This window comes from Garra rufa, chromosome 20, assembly GCF_049309525.1.
Source record: "Garra rufa chromosome 20, GarRuf1.0, whole genome shotgun sequence".
Classification (NCBI taxonomy): Eukaryota; Metazoa; Chordata; class Actinopteri; order Cypriniformes; family Cyprinidae; genus Garra; species Garra rufa.
This window is the reverse complement of record NC_133380.1, coordinates 10,451,133-10,476,250: the sequence shown is the minus strand read 5'-3', so window position 1 is coordinate 10,476,250 and position 25,118 is coordinate 10,451,133. Positions and strand designations below refer to the sequence as shown.

The window sequence follows — 25,118 nt, the reverse complement described above, 5'->3', positions numbered from 1 at the left end:
AACAACAGCATTTATTGCACGGTTAATGTTCTACTGAATAGTTGTTCTGATAATTTACGCTGTCTATACCACAAAAAAAAAAAAAAAAAAAAAACGTGGAATCTGATATATCAAATAGAAGAGGAGTTAGTAAGCCGAAAAAGGGCAGTATTTTGACATTCTTGGAAATCCTGGTTCAGTTTGGCCAACCTCAAACGCCTTTTGTTCCTCAGACAGTTTTGTCCACTTTTCTTCTTGATTCGTTATAACTTTCGTCAGTTTGTAGTACTCCAAATGTTTTTCCTGATGTGAACAATTAGTACAGCCCAAAACATGACAATAATAGACCATTTTCAACAGCAATAATCAGCTAAATATGCCAGTTTTATTTGGTTCATTGGCATTGTTTATGTTCAGTGCCACCAATATGGCCGACTGATGATGTGTCGTGAAAACACTTTATTAGAGCCATAAAAAATGACAAAAAAATATATAAAATCACCACAAAAGGTTTATTCAAGGAGGTGATACATTTAAAACACACAAACACATTGTATTTCCAAAAAAAAAAAACAAAAAAAAAAAACATGTAATTTGACATCAAATATATTATTTCCCCTTTATGCTGTTGTAGCTGTACAATATTCATATCTTTGTTATGTCAACATGGTGGAGCAACATGAAAAATGATTTGGATACACAGACAGTATATTCAATGAATTCAAATCTGTGATTATTTACTATTATTGCACTACTACATCAAAACATACCTTTATTTATTTAGTGTGATACTGGCACCAGAATAATCATAACAATACTGCCAGTCATACCAGTCAGAAAATCTCATTTAAATAGTTAAGATCTGTTTCAAATGCACAGTATATATCACAGCACTCTTTGGACATGATTTGAGGCAACAATTCAGTCAACCTAAATGTTTTACCGGACAAACGGAGATACAGTTTAACTTTTGTACTATTTTGTTAATCCTTACATGGAAATGCATATTGATGAATCATTGTAAAGCATATTAAAATACTGAGACTTTTATCTTGTTCCCAAATTTGTTAATGTAACAAACAGCTTATGTTTCTCTCACAAGCACTTCGATTTCAGTTAAAATCAGTTGGAAATTGGAGTTATTCTGAAAAAAATGTACGATATAAAAATACCTGCCTGAACTGTTAGTGTTGATTTAAAATAACTAGCACTTGAATCAACAATCAGTGTCTGATTTTAAACATCAGGCGAAAACGGCTGATATTTCGGCTGAATTCTTAAAGAACATAAAAAATGATAAATAAAGTCGCTCTATTATTAAAGGGAGATGAACTAAATAGTTTTTGACACAATAATGTTTTCTCCGATTTGTATGCACACACACGCACACAAACATAACTTTTTGTAATCCATCCCTCAAAATAACAGAGAGATTACCTTTTAGATTTGACAAAATGAGAGCACTATTGGAGGAGCAGCAAAAAAACATACCTGCAGATCCCATATGTGTACATATATGTATATTACATATACATATAAGAGCCATTGTCCTTAATGTAACATCCATCCTAAACATCGTATGTGCAAACACAATTTTCCAGGTGTATCTCATGCCATGTAAACTGATTATGGCTCTTTCAAAACATGGAGTGAGAAACCATATACTATATATACAATCAGTAGAAATCTTACAGCCAATAATTAACCGCTTAACATGACAGACCAGAACCTGACCAGGGCTCTATCTGAAAGGCAGGGTTGACAGTTTGGGGCTCGGAGAGAGACATTGGCGTAGTGAACAGTGAGAAGACGGTGAGGCTGTAGGTCAGAGGTGAGGCGGGACGGTCTGTAGGGCGTCTTCGGTGGTGCGGTGTACATTGACATTCTAGGGAAAGAATGGAGAATAAATTATTACATTGTTGTTTTTTAAAAAACTAACTTATCTTGAAACAAACACCAACTTCAGTGTTATAAATAATATACACTACCAGTCAAAAGTTTTTGAACAGTAAGATTTTTAAAGTCTCTTCTGCTCACCAAGCCTGATCCAAAGTGCAGCAAAAGCAGTACAATTTTGAAATATTTTTACTATTTGAAATATCTGTTTTCTATTTTAATATATTTAAAAAATTAATTTATTCCCGTGATTTTAAAGCTATATTTTTAGCATCATTACTTCCAGTCACTGATCCTTGAGAAATCATTCTAATATTCTGAGTTGCTGCTCAAAAACATTTATTATGTTGAAAAAAGCTGAGTATAATTTTTTGAGGTTTCTTTTCACACAAAAACAAAATATGTTACACTATGGCATTTCATCCTTTATAACATTAAAAGGGATAAATTGAGTATATGATTTATTATATTTATTTAAAACATAAACATTACTGTGCTTTTTTAGATTTTTAGAAGGCACCTTAACTTTTTACATTTACAACTCTGTGTTTGCTGCATTAAAACATGGGTCGATAATTGCAATCATTTGATCACAAACAGCTGAAAAAAATGTATTGGAAATGAAAAATTCATTGTCTGTCACGAGGGGGCGCTTTAGGAGCTGGGACTGGGAGCACTGAAATATTACGGTTTCCATAGTAACAGCTATATACAAAGCAGCATTAACGCAGTTTTATCAGGCATGAAATGAAAATTCCAACGACACGTTTCTAAGGACAGTAACGGAGGAACGGCATCATATGTAGCGAAGTAAAAGTAAAGTTTTTTTTCACTATAAATGTACTTGAGTAAGAGTAAAAGTACCTATCTTTAAATATACTCTAAAAGTACTAACGTTAGTTAACGACGTTACCCCAAAAATTTACTCAAGTAAATGTAACGAAGTAAATGTAATTCGTTACTACCCACCTCTGATTATAAGTATGTCTATCATCACTTTTGATCCATTTTAAAGCATCCTTACTAAATAATTTCACTTACTATTCATCAAATAATCCTGAAAAAAATGTACTCAGCTGTTTTAAATATTGATAATAATAATAAATGTTTCTTGAACTGCAAATCAGCATATTAGATTAATTTCTGAAGGATCATGTGACACTAAAGACTGGAGTATGATGCTGAAAATTTTGCTTTGATCACAGGAATAAATTACATTTTAAAATATTTTTCAAATAGAAAGCAGTTATTTTAAATAGTAAAAATATTTAGTAACAATATTCCTGCTTTTGATGTATTTTGGATCAAATAAATGCAGGCTTGGTGAGCAGAAGCATTCTTTAAAAAAACATTAACAACTTACTGTTCAAAAACTTTTGACTGGTAGTTTATATGTGTGTGTGTGTGTGTGTGTGTGTCTGTGTGTGAAACAATAAATCAATAAATCAGCATGGAGGTCAAAGGTCATGGGAGCAAAGGTGAGGTGCTATAAATGATATAAAAATCCGATATTATTCGCTTAATATCTACATCCTGACACTGCACTTTAACTTCAGGGCAAAGTCCATTGACATAAATCACATTACTGCCCTTTATCACTATAATGTGGTAAACATCACATCTTGATTGTCTCTCATATTAATGTTAGATCATTTATGGTTTGCAAATTTTGCACTGTGGTCCAATTATGATTTAAAAGCTGTCCTGTCTTTGTTCATTGGCGACGGACAGAATTGTGTGTGTATGTAAAGAGAGACAGGATTTCACTATTCAAATATATTTTATTGGCATTGCAAATATTCTTTACAGTAGAGATTTTCCCTCCTTCTCAGTTAACGGAAGAAGAGGGCTTCACATCATAACATTGCTTTGTGTTTAAAAAAACCTGAAACATTTATTATAAATTACTATGTAAAAACGATCTAAAAAAAAAAACAACTAAAAATGATTTCTAAATTGACCATTTCTTATATACATGCTTCACATTTTCTAAATGATAGTTTTAAGACGAGGATGTCAAATTAACCAGCCAAAACCCAACCGAATTTACATATTCACCGTAAATAAATATCACATGCTATTGGAGTGACTGGTGTTTTCATAGCAGCTGTTACATTCACGTGCAGCAAGAACTGAAAAACTTCAGTGTGCATTTATGATAAAGTGCAATTTAGTATTAACACGTTGTCAGTGAACAAAGGAACACATAATGAATTGACTTTAAAAAGTTAACTTCATACATAATCATCTTTGAATTGTAATTCAAAAGGCTGTAAAAACTGCCCCTGATTTCTGAAAATGCAGTAGATGCCTTAAGGAGTCAATAAACGTCTACATTCCTAAGAAACATAAATGTGAATGGGATAATGGTGTGTGAGAAAGTGAGGGACGTGGAACTGTCAGTGATGATCTGGCACTGTTAACAAAGCCTCTTCCGGCAGCCGTGACACATCTACGTTCTGTTTGAAGCAAAAACAGGGAATGACGTCACACATTAATGAGGTAAGTGGGTGACGGCGATGTAACAGAACCGTGAAAAACAACAAGACTGAAACAATGAGCTTTTGCTTAGAACTCATATCACAGACAGGACCAATACTGGGTAGATTACTTAATAATAACTCGTGGTTTGTTACTGATTTCAAGTTACATGTCAAAAATGTAATTAGAAACAAACTCACATGGCCCTGTGTGAAAAAGTGTTTGCCCCTAAACTTAATAACTGGTTGGGCCACCCTTAGCAGCAACAACTGCAACCAAGCGTTTGCGATAACTTGCAATGAGTCTGTTACAGCGCTGTGCAGGAATTTTGGCCCACTCATCTTGGCAGAATTGTTGTAATTCAGCCAAATTGGAGGGTTTTCGAGCATGATCCAACTTTTAAGGTCATGCCATAGCATCTCAATAGGAATCAGGTCAGGACTTTGACTGAGACGAGCCTTTATGTTCTTTTTGCTCAGCAGCGGTTTTTGTCTTGGAACTCTGCCATGCAGGCCATTTTTGCCCAGTCTCTTTCTTATGGTGGAGTCATGAACACTGACCTTAACTAAGGAAAGAGAGGCCTGCTGTTTTAAATGTTGTTGTGGGCTCTTTTGTGACCTCTTGGATGAGTCGTCGCTGCGCTCTTGGGGTAATTTTGGTCGGCCGGCCACTCCTGGGAAGGTTCACCACTGTTCCATGTTTAGCCATTTGTGGATAATGGCTCTCACTGTGGTTCGCTGGAGTCCCAAAGATTTAGAAACGGCTTTATAACCTTTTCCAGATAGATCGCAATTACTTTCTTTCTCATTTGTTCCTGAATTTCTTTGGATCTCAACATGATGTGTAATTTTGAGGATCTTTTGGTCTACTTCACTTTGTCAGGCAGGTCCTATTTAAGTAATTTCTTGATTGCGAACAGGTGTGGCAGTAATCAGGCCTGGGTGTGAAGTCAGGTGTGATAAACCACAGTTATGTTTTAACAAGGTGGGGGGGGGGGCACTTTTTCACATAGGGCCATGTGGGTTTGGATTTTGTTTTCCGTTCATAAAAATAACCCTTCATTTAAAAACTGCATGTTGTGTTTACTTGTGTTATCTTTGACTAATATTCAAATTTGTTTGATGATCTGAAATATTAAAGTGTGATAAACATGCAAAAAAATTAAAAATCATTAAGGGGGCCAACACTTTTTCACACCACTGTATATTGATATAAATAGAAAAAAAGTATGAAAATATATTCCATTTATTCCATTGCCAACAAAATTAAATACATTAAACAATAAATCATGTCCGGTAATGCTTATAATTAATTTAATTGGAAAAAAAGGAAAAGAATACATTTTATAACTTTTGTTAATGTATAAAAGCAGCTGTTTTTTTTTTTTCCCAAAATTAAACATTTTATAGAAAATATGAATAATTTATTGTCCATTGTGTGAATATGCAATCATGTAATCAATAAAAAGTAAACATAATATAATCTAATTACAAGTACTTCTGATTATGTATTCCAGATTGCATTTAATCAGTTACTATAAAAAACAGGGAATGGAGACATATGTCGAAACAGACCGAAACAGACTGAAGGGGAACTAAAACCATAAAACGCCTGGTACTAAAAAATAAACATTAAGGGAAATCTATTATTTGAAAAAAACTAGTTGCCCAGAAAACATCTCTCTGTACTGAAATAATTAAACAGGAATAATATACACTATATATACACATTGCCGTTCAAAAGTTTGGAATTAGTACGATTTTAATTAGAATGTTTTTTAAAGAAGAAATTTCTGCTCATCAAGACTGCGTTTATTTAATTAAAAATACTTAAAATACAATAATATTGTGCAATTTAAAATAGTGATTTTCTATTTTAAAATACTTTAAAATATAATTTATTCCTGTGATGCGAAGCTGAATTTTCAGCATTATTACTCCAGTATTCAGTGTCACATGATCCTTCAAAAATCATTCTTATTGTGCTGCTTTTTATTTAACACATCCTTGCTTAATTAACATATTAATTTCTTTCAAAGAAAGAAAGAAAGAAACATTTTACTGACCTCAAACTTTGAACAGTAGTCCAGTAGTTGTATATTGTTAGAAAAGATTTCTATTTTAAATAAATGCTGTTCTTTTTACCAATTTATTCAAAGAATCTTGAAAGAATATAAATATTTTCTAAAATAAATATTAAGCAGCAATATCCAACATTAATGATTAATCAGCATATTAAAATAATTTCTAAAGAATCATGTGACACTGAAGACTGGAGTAATGATGCTGAAAATACAGCTTTGCATCACAGGAATAAATTCTATTTCGGTGTATAACAAAACAGAAAACACCATTTTAAACTGCAATAATATTTCACAATATTACTGATTTTTTCAGTATTTTTTATTAAATAAACACAGCCTTGATGAGCAGAATAGTCTTTTATAAAATAAAAAACATTAAAAATCTTACCGATCCCAAACATTTGAATGGCATGTACATCTTTTAAATGAATAAACAACAAAAGGACTAACTTCAATTTATTAATAAAACTTTAACAGTACCTCAGTGATACTAAAATAACGCAAGTGAATTGTAAACCGACATGCTGCAGTGAACCCAACACCACATCTTTAATGTGACGGCTGAGGCTCAGGAGACCACAAAGCTTAATCACTCCATTATACAGAAGAGCTCTCAAGCATAACTACAGACTGACTGCACACTTTCCCTTGAGCGATTACAGGCGAGGAGGCTTTTTAACCACCGAATTGACTGACATGCTTAGTGGATGTGTTTGTGAGTCTTACCGTTGGTCTGTCTCTGTGTGTATTCACAGCATCCACGTTCAAACAGATCGACTCCACCTTACAACCTGAAGGTGCATGAATGATTCACAATCAAGATCTGAAGAGCATTACTTAAAAGAATAACGTTCAGGTTAGTTCAGAAAGGGTTCATGTCTTACCGTAGGCCACTGGTGTTAACTTCAATACTGTGTGTAGAGGGCATTTCAGATAAGGCAGTTCCTCTGAAGGAAAACACACCAAACAAGTATTAATTTCTTTCAAAATTTAAAGTAGCTAAAGTAGATTTGGCTTAGAATGCATTTTAATTGCATTAATCATCAGTGCAACTCTGTACAAGTGAACTGAAAAAGGGGAAGATCTTAATGGGTGGTGTCATTATGGTCATTACCTGCAGGTTTATCCAGAAAGTAGGCCAACAGGCATCTCATGACGGCTTGATGACATATGACCAGAACGTTTTCCTGCCGCTCTAACTCCATGATCACAGGTTCCAGCCGCTGGACTAAGTCTTCATAAGACTGTGTGGAGAATACTGAATTACAACCTTGTTCCATTTACTATATAATGATCATATTACACAAGGGGCTGGAAAAAATCAGCAGATGACAGGAAACTTCAAGTGATGCTACACTGAATATTTGTACTTTTAAAAGTTCATTCGTCACACTACAGAACTCTTGAAGTGAGCGCACAAAAGCTAAGCTTAGATACTAAATTAACTTAAATTTAAACTGAAATAAAAAAAAGCTATGGAAGCCCGTTTTCGCCACTGAATAAAAAATAAAGGTAATTGCGAGTTTTTCTCAAAACTGAGATAATTATAAACGCAATTGCGAGTTATAAACTCACAATTCTATGAAATTAAGTCAGAATTGTGAGATATAAATAGCCAATTCTGACGTTTTTCTCAGAATTGTGTGATATATACTTGCAATTGCAAGTTATAAAGTTAGAAATGCGAGATGTAAACCTAAAAGTTCATTTAAATTTACTGAAATTAAAACCAAAATAAAAAAGCTATGGAAGCCTGTTTCTGCCACCGAATAAAAAAATAAATAAAGGTACTTGCGAGTTTTTATCTCACAATTCTGATTTTTTTCTCTCGCAATTTTAACTTTTTTCTCAGAATTGAGATAAAAAAACTGTATATAAATGCAATTGAGTTATAAAGTCTGAGTTGCAATATATACACTTACAATAGCGAGTTATAAATTCAGAACTGTGAGATGTAAACTTGAAATTTTGAGAAAAAAGTCGCAATTACATTTTTTTATTCAGTGGCACAAAACAGGCTTCCATACATATATATATGATATGAATATAAAGTTTTATTTACAGTTTAAATTTGGTTTTATTTATTGGTTTAATGGTTTTTAGTTTATGTTTTAGACATTTTTTGTGTTATTTTGTCATATTTTCATATTTACTATTATTATTACAGTATATAACAGAATTATTATTACAGAACATATATATTCTATACTTCCAATTCAAAAATCAATTATGCATTTTTTTCCAATGAATGTGAGATCATTTTCACTAAACATTGTCCATTATATTTCTGAAAAAAAAAGCTAATTTTATTATATGATTTGAGACCTACAGTCAAACCAAAATGTATTCAAACACCTTCAACATTTCTCACATTATCACAGTTCATTTGCTATAATTTAGAAAATGATAATAAAATACGACAAGAACTCAATAGTTAAACTGTCAGAACAAATTCATCTTGATAATGCCAGATAACATCGATAGAAAGGTATGTAACAAAACATTTTCAGGTCACAGTGTCAAATCAAATGTTTGGTCCTAAATTTTTATCAGTTTTATGGGTAATCAACTGTATGACGAATTTTGGGGTATAATATGTCACAGTTTACTTTATTTTGCTATCCTCACTTACATAAATGAACTATAGTGTCCTGCACCCACTAGTAAAAAAAATATCAAATTATATCTGGTGTCTGAATAATTTCTGTTTTGACTGTACCACTAAACATGAACGTTTTGATAATGCACAGTTGAAATCATATGTTCACAGAAACCTTCGACATACAGCAGTTGAAATCTTCAGCTAAAAGCTGATACTGAATCAAAATTGACATAAGACTGATGCACTGCCCTAAAACACACACCCTTATTTACAGTACTGAAAAAATGCATAGACTGCAAGCTTAAACCCAAATCACAAGGACCTTGCACCCAGTCTTTATCTAATACAGTGAGAACAGTGTGGTGCTTTAATGCTCTCTGAGTAAACAGGCATGAGATATTGATCTAAATGAGAACTGCTTGCTCTGAAGAACAAACACGCTCACTATCTGACAGATGAGAGGGGCAAATGGAAGTGTGTACATGTGGGCTGAGGGTAATGGCGTGTGATGTGCTCACTCAGAGTGATAACAGCTCACAAAAACATGTGAAATAAGACAATTAGACCTTTTGGGAACATCACCAATGCAGGCTAAAAAACAGAGTTGTTTACTCCATTTGTCCAGTGAGTAATTCTGAGGAGAGCCTAGCAACTAACATTATTTGATGGTTGTTTAATGTGCTAAAGTATGAGTAAAAGCTCTTTGAGGGACATAAAAGAGCAATACAAACACTAAATGATAAAATGTCAATGCTGACTATCATGTATAAGGCCATTAACCCTTATCATTTTCAATTAAAATGAAATGCACATTTAAAAAACTGACCTCTCCTTTGGGATAGCGATAACGATATTTGTCCTGGTCGCGTAATGCAAACTCCAGTGGATATCTCTGCTGGATCTCCTCATACATGAGTTCCTCACAAACGCCCTAAATGCACACAGACAGATTGACAGTTAATTAACACAATATTGACTAAATACAAAGCTTGTTTAGCGTTCATAAATAAGAGACTTACGGCATCAATCTCATTGAGAGCTTTCCACTGTTCATATGGCACACCCACAGCTTCTGCCGTTTGTATGGTCCTCTTCATCTGACTCGTCCACACCTTCAAATCACGGATGTTCTGTGACTTGATAAACTGGCCCAAAGAATTTGCAAACTGGGAGGGAAAGTGAAAAGGCAGAGATTTAAATGATTAACACAAAAGCACAGTCATTCTTTGAAAAGATTTAAGATACCTGATGCAGTTAAAACATTGAGAAGCAGTTTATTATTCAGATAATCATTTGCATCTTATGGCCAATAACTGATTAAAAATCTAAAATAATTATAATTGCATTTACCAGTGTTGCATTTTCAAATTTCACAGTTGTTTTTTGGACCCAGGGCATATTATTCAGTAAAAACAGTATTATAATGAAATATTAATACATACACTACCAGTCAACAGTAACAGTAAGATTTTTAATGTTTTTTAAGACGTCGCTTCTGCTCACCAAGCCTGCATTTACGTGATCCACAGTACAGCAAAAACAGTAACATTTTGTAATATTTTTACTATTTAAAATAACCGCTTTCCATTTGAATATAGGGCTGGGCGATAAATCGAAAGCGATTATGAGGCGCGTTTAGTGAATGAAGTACTTTGATTAGTAGTAAATCTCCATCACGTGCGTTCAGCTGGAGTGTTCAGAGACGTAAATCACTGACAAGCTACGCCTAATCGCGCTCAAAATCGAATCGAATCGAATGCGATTTTTAGCTCGATTTGGCGTAGCTTGTCAGTGATTTATGCCTCTGAACACTCCAGCTGAACGCAGCTGAACGCACGTGATGGAGATTTACTACTAATCAAAGTACCGGCTTCATTCACTAAACACGCCTCATAATCGCTTTCGATTTATCGCCCAGCCCTATTTGAATATACTTTAAAATGTAATTTATTACTGTGATTTCAAAGCTGAATTTTAGCATCATTACTCCAGTCACATGACCCTTTTAGAAATCATTCTAATATTTTGATTTGCTGCTCAAAAAACATTTATTATTATTATTTTGTTGAAAACAGTGAGTACAATTTTTTTAGGTTTCGTTGATGAATAGAAAATTCAGAGGAACAGCATTTATCTGAAATAGAAATCTTTTGTAACATACAGTGGTATAATGTATAACGTTACAAATGTTTTTTTTTATTTTAGATAAATGCTGATCTTTAGATCTTTCTGTTCATCAAAGAATGCTGAAAAAAAAATTTACACAACAGTTTTAAATATTGATAATATTGATAATAATAATAATAATAATAATAATAATAAATGTTTTTGAACAGCAAATCAGCATTTCAGAATGATGTCTGAAGGATCATGTGACACTGAAGACTGGAGTGATGATGCTGAAAAATTTGCCGTGAGGAATAAATTACATTTAAAATATATTCAAACAGAAAACAGTTATTTTAAACAGTAAAAATATTTTCACCATTAAACATTAAACATAAAAAAATCTTCCTGTTTAATAACTTTTGACTGGTAGTGTATTATAATAACTGTTGTAACATAATTTATAATTCTACTGGATTATAATTTATTTCTGTTATGGCAAAGCTGAATTTTCAGCATCATTACTCCAGTTTTCAGTGTCACATGATCTTACAGAAATCATTCTAATATGCTGATGTTGAAAACAGTTGTGCTGCCTAATATTTTTGTAGAGACAATGATACATTTTTCTTTGATGAGCAAAAGAACAGCATAAATTTATTTAGTACATTTAATATTTAATAAATATAAGTTATTTATTCGATCTTATCTAACATTCTAAATATTTTTATTGTCACTTTTGAATAATTTATTGAATCTGTGCTAAAAGAAAAAAAAAAAAAAAATATATATATATATATATTTTCCATAAAAATCTAACTGACCCCAAACAGTACTATTCATAGGGACCATGTGACGTCACTGTGCTTTATCGCCGCCATTTTTGTGTCCGCGCTACCTGTTTTAGTCTATGGTCACAGCAGCCACAACTACCAGAGGAAGCTCAACAAAACTCCCAGAATGTTCACAACAGGGATACAATATGCCCGGCATATGTTGTTCTGTTAGCTGTAACAACAGTCATCAGAAAAAAACCTAACTACAGATTTATTCGATCTCAGCAGTGCTTGAAGTGGGTCGGTATGCATATAGCCTTTAGTGTACCGGTGTCATTCACGCAGGTGCTTTTCACAGCAGGGTGTTTTTTCGGCACAACAAGAGTAGTGCAATAATAATTAATTATTGACTAAGATTGTAAATAAGTAGATGATAACGAAAATAATGCCTTAAAATGAAAAGAATCAGTTAATTACATTTTGAACTGATCAACTCGTACGTCAAAAGATTTAGTAAACGAGAATGCATTCAAACAGTAAGTTCAAAACAGTGCTAATGCAGAGAATAGTGACTTACAGTACACCCAGATGCCGTAAATTATTTGTTTCAGTGTGTATTAGGCTTAAGAGCAAGAGTGTTTACAGTTGAAGGCATTTTAGAACATGCGGTGTTTAATGAATTATGAAAAATAAATAATAAACGCTAAACTATTGTACTACATAGCGTTCGTCATTGCAACGCCTGCAGTAAAGTATATACATGTAAAAAAGGTTCTTAAAATAATCATATTTGTTTTGCTAAAACTATTTATGTGCAATTACCCTAAAAATTATTTGTCATACAAAAATGGCACACACACAAATCATCATCCCGAGTAAATGGTACCATTGTGAATTGTGACTGGCTGCACAAGTGATGTAATAAACTAAAGTAAACTAAAATGTTATGCGGCCATATAGTCTGGATGAATGAAAAAGCATATTTTTAAACAGAAATCGCATGCTTTTGGTGCTTGAATTTGAGCTTCAATAATGAGATCCGGGTTTATGAATACACAAAACGTGAAAGACGTCTTCCCTTGGCTTGCTGGATGTTGGGCTTATGCTCAATAATCACATTTTTTTTGCATTCGGCAAAACTAATTTGCCGAAATCTAAGCGCGGACTGTATTAGTGCCGTCAGCGCGAGTCCCGTTCGCTGTGAAGTAGTGACCAGCCGGCAAAGGATTCTTCCAGGTCTTAAAGCCTTCACCGAGCGACTACGTTCACAATAATTTACACAATCTGTCCTAAACATACAATCAAGTCAAATACACAGTGTGGGAAGTAGTGATAAAAAGTAATTTCTTGTTTCAATTTATTAATAAATCTCATTTAGATGCGCTGTGCCTGTTATCATATCGGACACAAATATGGCGGCGAGCATAGCGGAAGTGACGTCTTTGGTACCCATGGATATATTAAACATTAGAATCTTATTATGAACCAATAATATATTTCTGTCCTGAGTTCATTACTTTTACATGTTATTTCAAGAACGTCAAACCATTTTTGTAGGGGTGCGACGATAAAGATGGATTTTGTGATTTATGTGAATACATCGCAATTCTCTCTTGAATCGATTCTGAACTTAATTTTTAACAGCATGCTTTTAAAACAGCCATACTCTGCTTGCGTCCAGATTCTTACACACACACACAATTTGAACCTAAAATAATCATTCATAAAGTTCAAAAAGGTTGAAGCGAAACACAAGAGTGTTCACAGTGGGCTGTGTTTGCATTAATTTTGCGTCATAAAAGCATAAAATTCAAAGTGCAAGTACATTTAACCACTTAAATTACGAATGCACAAGCGCTCTTCTTTGCGAGCATTTAAGTGTGCTGTTAAAGTGATATGCTGTTAAAACACCAAGCTCAGAATCATTTCCAAAGAGAATTGTGACGCATTCGGAAAATTGGATCACCCCTACATTTCTGTGTTTGTTAGTTATACTAAAAATTATAAGTCAATACGTCTATAAAGCTTACATCCTTTCCCCTTGCCGAGAGCCCTGAGTCTCCACCGATGCGTCCCTTGATGTTCAGATCACTCTCTCCATGTCGGCACAAGTAGATGGAGCGGGGCGTAATGTGGATATTCATGAGGTAGTAAACTATTCGGCTCTGTATGTGGTCCTGGACCCGGTTCACCAGGTACCGCCGCCCCACATCAATGATCTTAATGAACGAAAGGTCCCTAAACATACACAAAAAAACTAAATACATGAAATTCATACATTCACAGATTGAACTAACTTCAGCAGGACCAAAATGCCATTTACCTGTCCAGCTCCTCATCCAGTGGCTCATAAGAGTTCTCATAACATTTGATCCTCTTCATAAAGTCTGCGACGGCTTCATCTGTGTTACAGTGTGTGTAGTCTGGACTGCCCAACTTCACTTGCTGAAAAACAAAGACCACAAATTTAGACCAAAAACAACGTTAGACAAAGATTTTGAAGATATTCTGCGCTTTTGAGACTTACCACAATGTTCTCGGCAATAACGTCCGGGTCTTCACACACAGATTCCACAAAGAAAACCTGAGGGTTGTGAAAAGAGTGTTTTAAAAGAGCGAATACTTAAGAAAAACACCTTGAACGAATGATCGCATATACAGCACCTTGAAACCATTCTGCTCTGCAAATCTGAGGATCGTCTCTCTTCTTTCTCTAGTTGTGTTTGTGGCATCAAAAACCTGTTAAACAGGTAAACACATAAAACAATGAAATGTTGAATTGCAACTAAAGAGACACACCTACATGACATTTTCTATTCTATTCAAGTTGTGTTCAAATCATGTTTTCCTTACCGCCACCTGGCCGCCTTCATCTGTGAGGAACTGCCGGACGTCATTGAGAGCTGCCAAAGCACACTGCCTAGAGGAGACAAGTAATCACATGAGCTTCTAAGCATACTTAGCATTTTTTAGTTTAATTTCATACTTTGAATGTTTGCCACTGATCGAAACCCATGTCTTACTTCCTGATTTTTAACCCCTCTTCATTGTCTGGCCGAAAGAACTCAAAGGATTTGTAGATCTTCACACATTCACGTCTGTACTGGCCAACGTTAAACTCTGTGGAGGTGAAACACAAAGCCAAACCACTTTCAGGATGAGCAATGCTATTAATATTCAACACATCTGGAACAAGAAATTGCACCTTTTGTTGGAACATCAATCCAGTTGAGGTAGCGTGTCAGTTTCTTGGAGATGTAGGTCTTTCCTCTGGCTGGTAGACCAACGGTTACTATAAGTGTGGGGCAGTTGGTCATACATACTGAAAGACAAAAAAAAGCAGCAGGTCATAAAAAACTTATCAGAGATGTTTAGCAATCATATTCTTCCCATATACTGCAGGTGAAGTGTCAATCATCACACCATATGGTCAAAATAACATAAATGTTTAAATCTATGTGCAGTTTGGGTGACCTTTTTATTGCTTTAATAAAATCTGTGAGTTGTCATTGTGGAGCATAAGTCATTTCGGTATCTCCACATAAAATTGCATATTCGTCATATCAATGTCCATATAGTCCTGCAATTTAAAATGGGTGAAAATGATATGGTGTTCTTGGTGTGTACAAAAGTACACCAAAATTTAAATGAGTACAGCTTTTGGGAGGTTAAACAGTTCTTTAACAAACCAAGAACAGAGCCATTCTACAAGAGAAAAATTTAGCCATTTTAGAAATTTCTTTAGATAATATTTTAGTATTATATTAGTACAGAAATTTCCATGACTTTTAATAAATTCCATAACTTTCAAAATTTTTTAAATTCCCTTATATTTCTATAACCGTGGGAACACGGAATATAAATGAAATAATGGCACTGTAAATATGAAATATATTTAAGTATGTAATTTTTATATTAATAATATAACTAGTTATAATATTCAATTCTGCAATATTTAGCCTTTTTTTTTTAGATTTTAAATTGAAAAATGTCTGAAAAATATATTTCAGTATAGAAATTTCTATTTTTTTATTTGTATTAAATTCCATAACTTTTATTGTCCTAGAAAACATATTTTTTAAATTCACTTATATTTCTATAACTGTAGGAACACTGAATATACTGTATATGAAATAATGGCACTGCAAATATGTTATATATTCAAATATATAATTTTTGATATTATTAATATTATTATTGTTAATATTAAAACCTTCAATATTTAGACATTTTAGATTTCAAATTGAAAAACATGAAAATTATATTTAGTATAGAAATGTACATTCATTTTAATAATGTCCATAACTTTAACTGTCCTGGAAAACATTTTGTATGTCTTTTATATTTCTATAACCGTGGGAAGACTGAATATGAAATAATGGCACTGTAAATATTTTATATATTTAGGTATATAATTTTTATATTATTATTGTTCATATTAAAATATGCAATATTTAGCCATTTTGTTATATTTTTAGGTAATGTTTTAGATTTTAAATTGAAAAACTTATGAAAAGTATAGAAAATTTCTAGTATAGAAATTTCCTTTTATATATATACTTCTATAACTTTCAGTGTCCTAAAAAACTTTTTTTAATTCTCTTATATTTCTATTTAATATAAAAACTATTAGCTATATTTCAGAGCAATTTGACAAGAAATATTTAGCCATTTAAGATATTTGTTTAGATAATATTTTAGATTAAAAAAAAACGTACGGAAAATGTATTAGCAGAGAAATTTTCATGATTTTCAATAGATTACATAACTTTCACTATCTCTAATATTTATATAACCGTAGGAACACTGAATATACATAAAATAATAGCACTGTAAATATGTTATACATTAAAGCATATAATTTTATTATTATTACTATTGTTGTTAATATCATTATAAATATTATTCTGTGTTTATAGTTCATTTGAATATGCATTTACTAGTAAACTATTGAGTATTACGTAACAATTTTTAATTGTTAGATGAGCTGTATATACAAATATACATAACTCAAAATCACTCATGTTCTCATTTTTGTGCCGTTTACTCATCACGTCCTCTTCTGACGGAATATTTGACGCGTTTAATTAAAGAATGAAACGCAAATGAAAACAAAAAACTTCTACAGTTGTTAAAGGCCAACTCTAAACATGGTTAAATTGAATCACCACAGAAGTATTGCATCAGAAAAGCGCTTTCAACCCGCTTCTGACTCCAGCATCAGTGTCCGGCTCTCATCCTTTCATCCACACTTACCCTTTCTTTGACTAATGTGTCTCTCAGGAAGGCCGTTTTTGGAGGATGGCACCCATATTTTCTTCAAAGGATTCTGAGTGAGCTCTCGCGTTAGACTATTACCGCATTGCTCCGTGTTGTCCTCGGTTACATTCATTATATTCGTCGTCTCTACGCGTTAGCGTCCATAAGCATCAGTGCTCACTAAAGACAGCGCTGAAGAATGTCATGAGGCTAGAGAACAACACTACCGTAACGGCACGAAAAGACGCGCATAACCTAGACTTTACCGTAATACCTGGTGTCTTTGTACATATGATTAACATATACGGTGATTAAGCATATGACAGACAAAATAATCGAAAAGTAAGCGTTTTAATGGCTTGGTCTATATATAAGTCCTAATTTTAATACTTCTATATTACCTTAAACTTACGTTTTTCTGTGTCTATTTCATAGACTGTGGGCTATGAAAGTCACGTGGTGTCAGTTACTTTACTCAGCGCTATCATGGTTAAACCAATCATAGTCGCTTAAGGTTGCTGCATCTCCAGCGTATTTAGACTTGATATTTGTTTGGTAGGTAACATTATTTCGGACCCTGGACCACAAAACCGGTCATATTTTTTTAAATGATATTTATACATAATCTGAATAAATAAGCTTTCCATTGATGTATGGTTTGTTAGGATAGGACAATATTTGGTTGAGATACAACTATTTGAAAATAGTTCTAAATATTGAGAAAATTGCCTTTAAAGATGTCCAAGTGAAGTTCTTAGCAAAACATATTACTAGTCAACTTTTAAGCTTTAAGATATTTACGGTCAGAAATGTACAAATCTTTACTAATATCTGCATGGAACATGATCTTTACTTAATATCCTAATGAATTTTGGCATAATTTTAACCCATACAGTGTATTTTTGGCTATTGCTACAAATAAACCTGTGCTACTAAGACTGGTTTTGGGGTGCAGGGTCACATTTGGATTAAATGAATTGTTAAATGATTATTAGTGTACAGACGTCATAGGATGAAAAAATCGTCCTGAACAAAGAATGTTGTAAGAATAACTTTTACATTGCTTTTATCACTTACTTTATACAAAACATGAATGATTTCACAGCTAAAAAAAAGTGTACTAAAATCCAGAGATGGATATTTTAAGAATTACAGTAGGAACAAAAGCGTTTTCTATTTCAATACATTTTAAAATGTAATTTAATTTGTGTGATTTTAAAGCTGAATTTTTAGTATCATTATTCCAGTCACATGATCCTTTAGAAATCAGTTTAATATTATGATTTGCTGTTTAAAAAACATTTTTATTATTTTGTTAACATTTGAGCATAATTTTTCATGTTTCTTTGAGTAGAAAGTTCAAAAGAACAGCATTTATCTGAAATAGAAACCTTTTGTAACATTAGAAATGTCGTTATTATCACTTTTGATCAATTTAAAGCATCCTTGCTAAATTGAAGTATAATTTCATAATTTCTTAAAATTTAAAGATTAATACATAAAAATTACACTGACTCCAAGCTTTTGAATATAGTTTATAATGTTTATTTCAGATAAATGCTGATCTTTAAATCTTTCTATTTATCAACGAATCCTGAAAAAAACAAATACTCAATTGTTTTAAATATTGATGATGATGATAATAATAATAATAAATGTTTCTTGAACAGCAAATCAGTATATTAGAATGATTTCTGAAGGATTGTGTGACACTCAAGATTGGAGTAATGATGCTGAAAATTTAGCTTTGATCACAGGAATAAATTACATTTTAAAATATATTCAAATAGAAAGCAGTCATTTTAAATAGTAAAAATATTTCACAGTATTACTGCTTTTGACTAGTACTGTAGACGAAAAAGAAGAACAGGATTTACAGCAAAGTTTTGATGATGTTGATCATTTAGAGGCCTTCATATATGATACAGAAGGTTTAATGAGGTAAAAATCACTCTCCTGTTCTGAAGCAGTGCTTGTCTGAGCGCCCCCGTGTGGTACTAGACATTTATATTTTTATTTCAGTACTAATTTAGAATTTATTTATACATTTAATTAAATGTTTAGGGTCGAAATTAAATTAAATGTGAACTGTTCAAACAAATCAATACTGCCAACACTGATCATGGAGATTTTCAGTGGCCTTTCCAGGCTGCTAACAAGTTATAACATGGATAGTCCGATTTTACCAAAAGTGGTAGTGTGAATCACTGCTCTATCTTGTAAAACCTGTTTTAACAATAACATCTGAATGTAAAAAAGCATGCTTGGCATAAAAACAACTACAAAAAATTCAAAAGAATGCAAATTAGGTCAAAGGTCACCTTTAAAATGAACAGTCTAAAGGAACACAGAAACAGCAAAAGCTTTAACATTATAACACTACACTACAAGAAAACAATGTTATTGCAGCCAGCTACAAAAATACACATTTCAAGGCTTAGAAAAATGCTTTCTTACATTTTAGAAGTGAAATGAAAGCTAAATCCATGATGCTATACACATATCCACCACTAGATGACAAGAAAGAGACGTTTTCATGGCTACAGACCCTGTGGATTGTGGGTAGGGGATTTGACTTGAGCTTGATAATAACAGTGATCTGTGAGAAATGGCGTGTATTTATATCAGTGTGCAGTCTGCAGTAATATATGGTTATTGCTTTTTACAGCAAACACATCAATGGATCAGCTTGAATTAAAGGACAGACACATGCATATTAATGTCCTAAACATTTCTGAAAAAACAACAACACTGAGAAACACTGGCAACTGAGATTGAGCTGTTTTACATGAGGAACCAGTAAACCACAAAACCTCAACAATCATACATTCACTTCCAAATCGCTTCCAGTTACTAATACAAAACTTATTAATCAGCATTCATATTTCCAGGAAAAACTAGTTCTGGTGTGGCTAAAGAAATAGTGGAGAAGCGGGTGTGGAATCTGAGATCATTGTACAAACAACAGATCATATCATAACCATATCTAACAAATACTGCTTATCTTTTCTCTGACATACGACATTTGATAAACTGTCGTTGCTTTAAATCTCTAATGTATATAATGATACTGCCTTTAGATTTAGTTTAAAGCTGTCTGTCATTCACATCACAATGAACTGAGCTATACTAATCTACAACCATTTCATTACCAGGCTAGATTGTTAGCAATTACTCTACACCAACCTCCTTATTTTCTATTCATTGAACAAGTCACAAATCTGGAAGAAATACAACAGCAGCTGTGTTCAGTGTGGTGTTTCTCATTTGCTGATAACCTAAATAATAAAAATCCCTCAGATTTTTTTTGTCTTCTCTCTAGGTCATAGTATTCTATTTTTACAACCTGCCAAGCTGCAGTTCACCTCCATGTCAGTAATCCAGCAAACATGGCCATGGTTTGACCTCAACCCCTCCACACTCCTGTATGTTTACCACTACTAAGAAATCGGCCGATGCATTTCAGTGCATGCAGCACATGACCCAAACACAGTGTGCTTATCTTCATTCATTCAGTGCATTGTACAGAACACAGCGTTAGTTTATTTTTAGACCGCATGCATGGTTTACAACAATGTATAAGCACAGGTTAAGCGAGTGTATTATTAACAGGCCACGTATATTACGTTTCTGCTCATATAAACGGTTCGTGCACTCTTGAGTCCAACGTACACGCGCCTACGTGACAGAGTCTTGTTTACTTGTTCCTCCTCGCACACACAATACCAGCTGCTTCCGCTAAAGAACATAACGTCATGTTCCTTACCCCTCTTGTCCAGATTCTGCGTGTTTTTGGACCGGTTGGCGCCCCTCATTGTCCGCGTTTTCTGTGTTAGTGCTTTATTTTGATGCCCGAGCCTTGAGGTATAGAGGAGAAGTATGTGAAAACACGAGCGCACACGCCCACTGATTGACAGCTGGCGCAGCCAATCGCTGCGAGGCGGCGGCGGGGGGACACGCCCACATATCATTGGAAAAAATCGGGGGAAAGTTTGTGTTGATACTGTTGCGCAGTGTTATGCAATGCATTGTGCGCTTCACAGGTTTGCGTTACAGTGTAATCAGTGTCTGCACTTGAGCCAATGGTTGCAGGTTTAAAGAAAAGGATTGGATTTTGGAACACGCCCAAAAACGATTAAATCTCATAGGACAGAATTAATTACATTTAATTATTATTATTATTTTATTTTTTAATAGTGGGACTTATAAATGGTACTCAATAGATAGATAACATTTTTTTTGTAAAACTGAATATATATATACATAATCTTGTATGACAGTTTATTATCTATATATGTAATTTATTTTTTTATTGAGTATTATACATCATTTTGGTGAAACTAAAAAAATAAAGTATGAAATAGGATGTTTTGGGAAGAAATTATTAAATATTAATTTATATTAAATTATACTGGACATGTAATGTATTTCATGAAGTATTATACATTATTTTTTGGTGAAACTGAAAATATAAAGTATAAAATAGTATGTTTTGGGGAGAAAGTATTATATATTAATTTATACTAAATTACACTATATGTAATTAATTTTATTAAGTATTATACATTATTTTTTGGTGAAACTGAAAATTTAAAGTATGAAATAGGATGTTTTGGGGAGAAAGTATTATATAATATTTTATGCCAAATTATATTATATTTGTAATTTATTTAATGAGGTACTATACATTATTTTTGGTAAAACAAAAAATATAACGTATGAAATAGGATGGTTTCGGGAGAAAATATGAAATATTAATTTATACAAAATTATACTATATGTAATTTATTTTGTTAAATATTATACATTATTTTTTGGTGAAACTAAAAATATAAAGTACGAAATAAAATGTTTTGGGGAGAAAGTATTATGTAATAGGTTATACTAAATTATATTATATTTGTAATTTATTGTATTAAGTACTATACATTATTTTTGGTGAAATAAAAAATATAAAGTATGAAATAGGATGGTTTCGGAAATAAGTATTAAATATTAATTTATGCTAAATTATACTATATTTAATTTATTTTATTGAGTATCATACTTTTTTGGTAAATCTAAAAATATGAAGTACAAAAAAAAATGTTTTGGGGAGAAAGTATTATATATTAATCTATACTAAATTATACTACATATGTAATTTATTTTTTTATAAATATTATCATTTTTTGGTGAAACTAAAAATATAAAGTACGAAATAAAATGCTTTGGGGAGAAAGTATTATATATAAATTTAGACTAAATTATACTATTTATGTCATTTATTTGATTAAATATTATAAATTATTTTTTGGTGAAACTAAAAATATAAAGTACTAAAAAAATTTTTTTTGGCAGAAAGTATTATATATTAATTTATGCTAAATTATACTATATATGTAATTAATTTTATTAAGTATTATTTAGTATTTTATTAAGTATTACATACTTTTTTAGTGAAACTAATATATATGTACTGTATATATATTATATATATTATATATGTGTTTATATATCTTTATTTTTTTCCGGGGAAAATATAATTTTGAATTACAATATATTTTGGAGCAAAACTATATCTTAAAGTACTTTAACATTTATTGAGAAAATAATAATGCTTTTATATTTTATATATATATAAAAATTATATAATTTTTTCATTTATTTATTCTATATACACATAAGATATAAGATGTATAATCTAATATGAAAGTAAAATATATATCTATAAATCTTTTTTTATATTTTTAATCCATTAAAGGTGGAGAATCATTTAAAATCTAATTTAATAAGGCCTACATGCTAGACTAATGCAGGAGAGGTGTTTTAATTACACATTGTCTCTCAGGACGTCTCGGCTACATTGGGAACATCTTGACCTGCTGAATGCTGCAATGCTTCCGCATTCAGAAACATATTTAGCCTGGACAGTGGAACATGTCGGTCACGTAGCCACATGTACCGTAGTAAAACATCAGTAAAGGCAGTCAGAGCTGTGAACACAGGCCAAGTCAGGACAAAGGTCACACGGGTCTGAAAATAACTATTCCTATGGCAAATGTCAATAAATAAACAAAACCGATTAGAGCTTGACTTGCCGTCAATGTTTTTGTTGCTTGTTAAGTCTTGTTAAGTAATTTCTAGTAAGCTGTAAAAAAAAAAAAGTCAAAAGTGTGACAACAGTCATGGCTACGCTCAAACTGGAACAAAGCAGGACATGAAATTGTGATGAGGGCATGAAATTAAGAAGGGTCCCTAGGAACAGGATGTAAATGTGATCTGCTGCACGCAAACACACACACGTCACCATAAGCTTGTGATCTCTTAGTGCACTATTTTTACATTTACAATAACAATAGCACAAATTGTTAAAAACTTTAGACTGTCTGGCACAGAGAAAAAAAAGGTATGACGGATGAAAATGAAAATGTTGGAGAAGGCTGAAAATAAATACACAACTTGTGACAACAAATCCTGACCTTTACGTGGAACATTCTGTATAAAGGCCATAGTGATTAGTGACCCTGCTTCACAAGTCGTACCCCTATTCCTGGCTCTCACGACATGAGCAAAACACCCTCACAGCCTTGTTGTGAACAAATTCGGTTCATATCATTATATATATATGAAATGAAATACAATCAAAATACATCTGTCCCATGTATACATACATCCCTTGTGAAAATTAACCATGGTTTTATTATAGTAAAAGTGTAGTAACCATGGTCTTTTGGCGCATTCATCATAACCATAGCTTTACTACAAATACCATGGTTAAACTATGGTTAGTGTAGAAAGACAATGGTTAATTTGTGGTTACCATGGTTTAAGTATACTAATTATGGTTTATAGTAATTATGGTTTCATATTTTGGTTTCGTTTGTAATAAAACCATGTTTAATTTTCCTAGGAGATCGGCCTGAATATCACATAGTTAAATGGTGTTTTTATTCAAAACTTATTAACCCCGCTGAGAGCAGACTCAGATCTTCTGGAATTTGTCGCTGGCTCTGTTGTCTCTATAGTGGTTAATCATGAGGTATAATTTGTGGATATGAGACTGAGCTGAAGAATGAATGCTGTGTATCAGATGCTGGTATCACACTTGCTCAGTCCATTTCTCTCTCATCCCTGTTGAAAAAACCAGCATATGCTGGTTAGGTAGGTTTTGATGCTGGAATGCTGGTTAAAGCTGGTCCTTTGCTGGTTTATGCTGGTCCTAAACTGGTTAATCCTGGCTGGTTTATGCTGGTCCTTTGCTTTAAGCAGCTAAAACAAACCCCGTTTCCTCTGGTTAATGAGCGCTGAATGGCCGTGGACGCTCTGGAACCCACATCTCTCAAAGCAAATTTTCAAATAGACGTTATCTTTAATAACAAAACGCATTTTTCGAGTCAAGTCTAAACATCTACATTATTGCTTAAAAACTCTTCAAAAAACATTCTGTGACACGAAAACAGAATTATTTATAAAATTATAGTGGATCTGGGAGTCCGCCATGACACTCGCTGAGAGAAACGGTGAAAAGGGGTTTGTTTTAGCTGGTTAAAGCAAAGGACCAGCATAACCCAGCAAATCAGCATCAAAACCTACCTAACCAGCATATGCTGGTTTTTTTCAACAGGGATGAGAGAGAGATGGACTGAGTAAGTGTGATACCAGCATCTGATACACAGCATTCATTCTTCAGCTCAATCTCATATCCACAAAAAAAATCGTTAGTTTGATCAGTCGCTGAGGAAAGCCATATCTTTGTTGTTTCAGTCTCTTTCAATAAAACGTCCTTACTGCTGACTTACTCATAAAAACAGTCTCTGTCGCCATCTAATAGCGGAATATTGTAACTAAAATCTTCTAAGATCTTCTGGAATTTGTCGCTGGCTCTGTTGTCTCTATAGTGGTTAAACATGAGATATCATTTGTTTTGGGTAAATCTAACAGACAGTCTTTCATC

The 25,118-nt window shown here is 32.8% G+C and overlaps 1 protein-coding gene across 4 annotated transcripts; it reads right to left on the bottom strand.

The window, feature by feature from the left end:
* Positions 1–490: 490 nt before the first annotated feature.
* Positions 491–21,075, bottom strand: pfkfb4a (6-phosphofructo-2-kinase/fructose-2,6-biphosphatase 4a). Of its 4 annotated transcripts, none has more exons than XM_073825412.1 (14): positions 20,949–21,075; positions 15,129–15,245; positions 14,947–15,043; positions 14,777–14,843; positions 14,588–14,662; positions 14,451–14,507; positions 14,247–14,368; positions 13,954–14,161; positions 10,061–10,207; positions 9,868–9,972; positions 7,554–7,683; positions 7,324–7,386; positions 7,166–7,230; positions 491–1,864 (listed from the first exon to the last, which is right to left on the bottom strand). In XM_073825412.1, exons 1-14 carry the CDS (start codon positions 20,995–20,997, stop codon positions 1,805–1,807), a joined length of 1,362 nt encoding a protein of 453 aa, XP_073681513.1. In that variant the 5' UTR covers positions 20,998–21,075; the 3' UTR covers positions 491–1,804. The 4 variants fall into 4 exon arrangements, with proteins under 4 accessions (XP_073681513.1, XP_073681511.1, XP_073681512.1 ...); XM_073825410.1 differs by lacking the exon at positions 20,949–21,075 and adding an exon at positions 17,180–17,362 and having other exon boundaries at positions 492–1,864; XM_073825411.1 differs by lacking the exon at positions 491–1,864 and adding an exon at positions 3,637–4,334.
* Between the last annotated feature and the right edge of the window lie 4,043 nt (positions 21,076–25,118).

Excerpts from the sequence above, each read along its gene's own strand:
- pfkfb4a (XM_073825410.1), bottom strand. The coding sequence starts at position 17,315 with ATGAATGTAACCGAGGACAACACGGAGCAATGCGGTAATAGTCTAACG. Across the intron at positions 14,162-14,246 it reads CTGGATGAGGAGCTGGACAG|GGACCTTTCGTTCATTAAGA; the intron begins GTAAATGGCATT and ends GTGTATGTTTAG. Across the intron at positions 1,865-7,165 it reads CACACAGAGACAGACCAACG|AATGTCAATGTACACCGCAC; the intron begins GTAAGACTCACA and ends TTCTTTCCCTAG.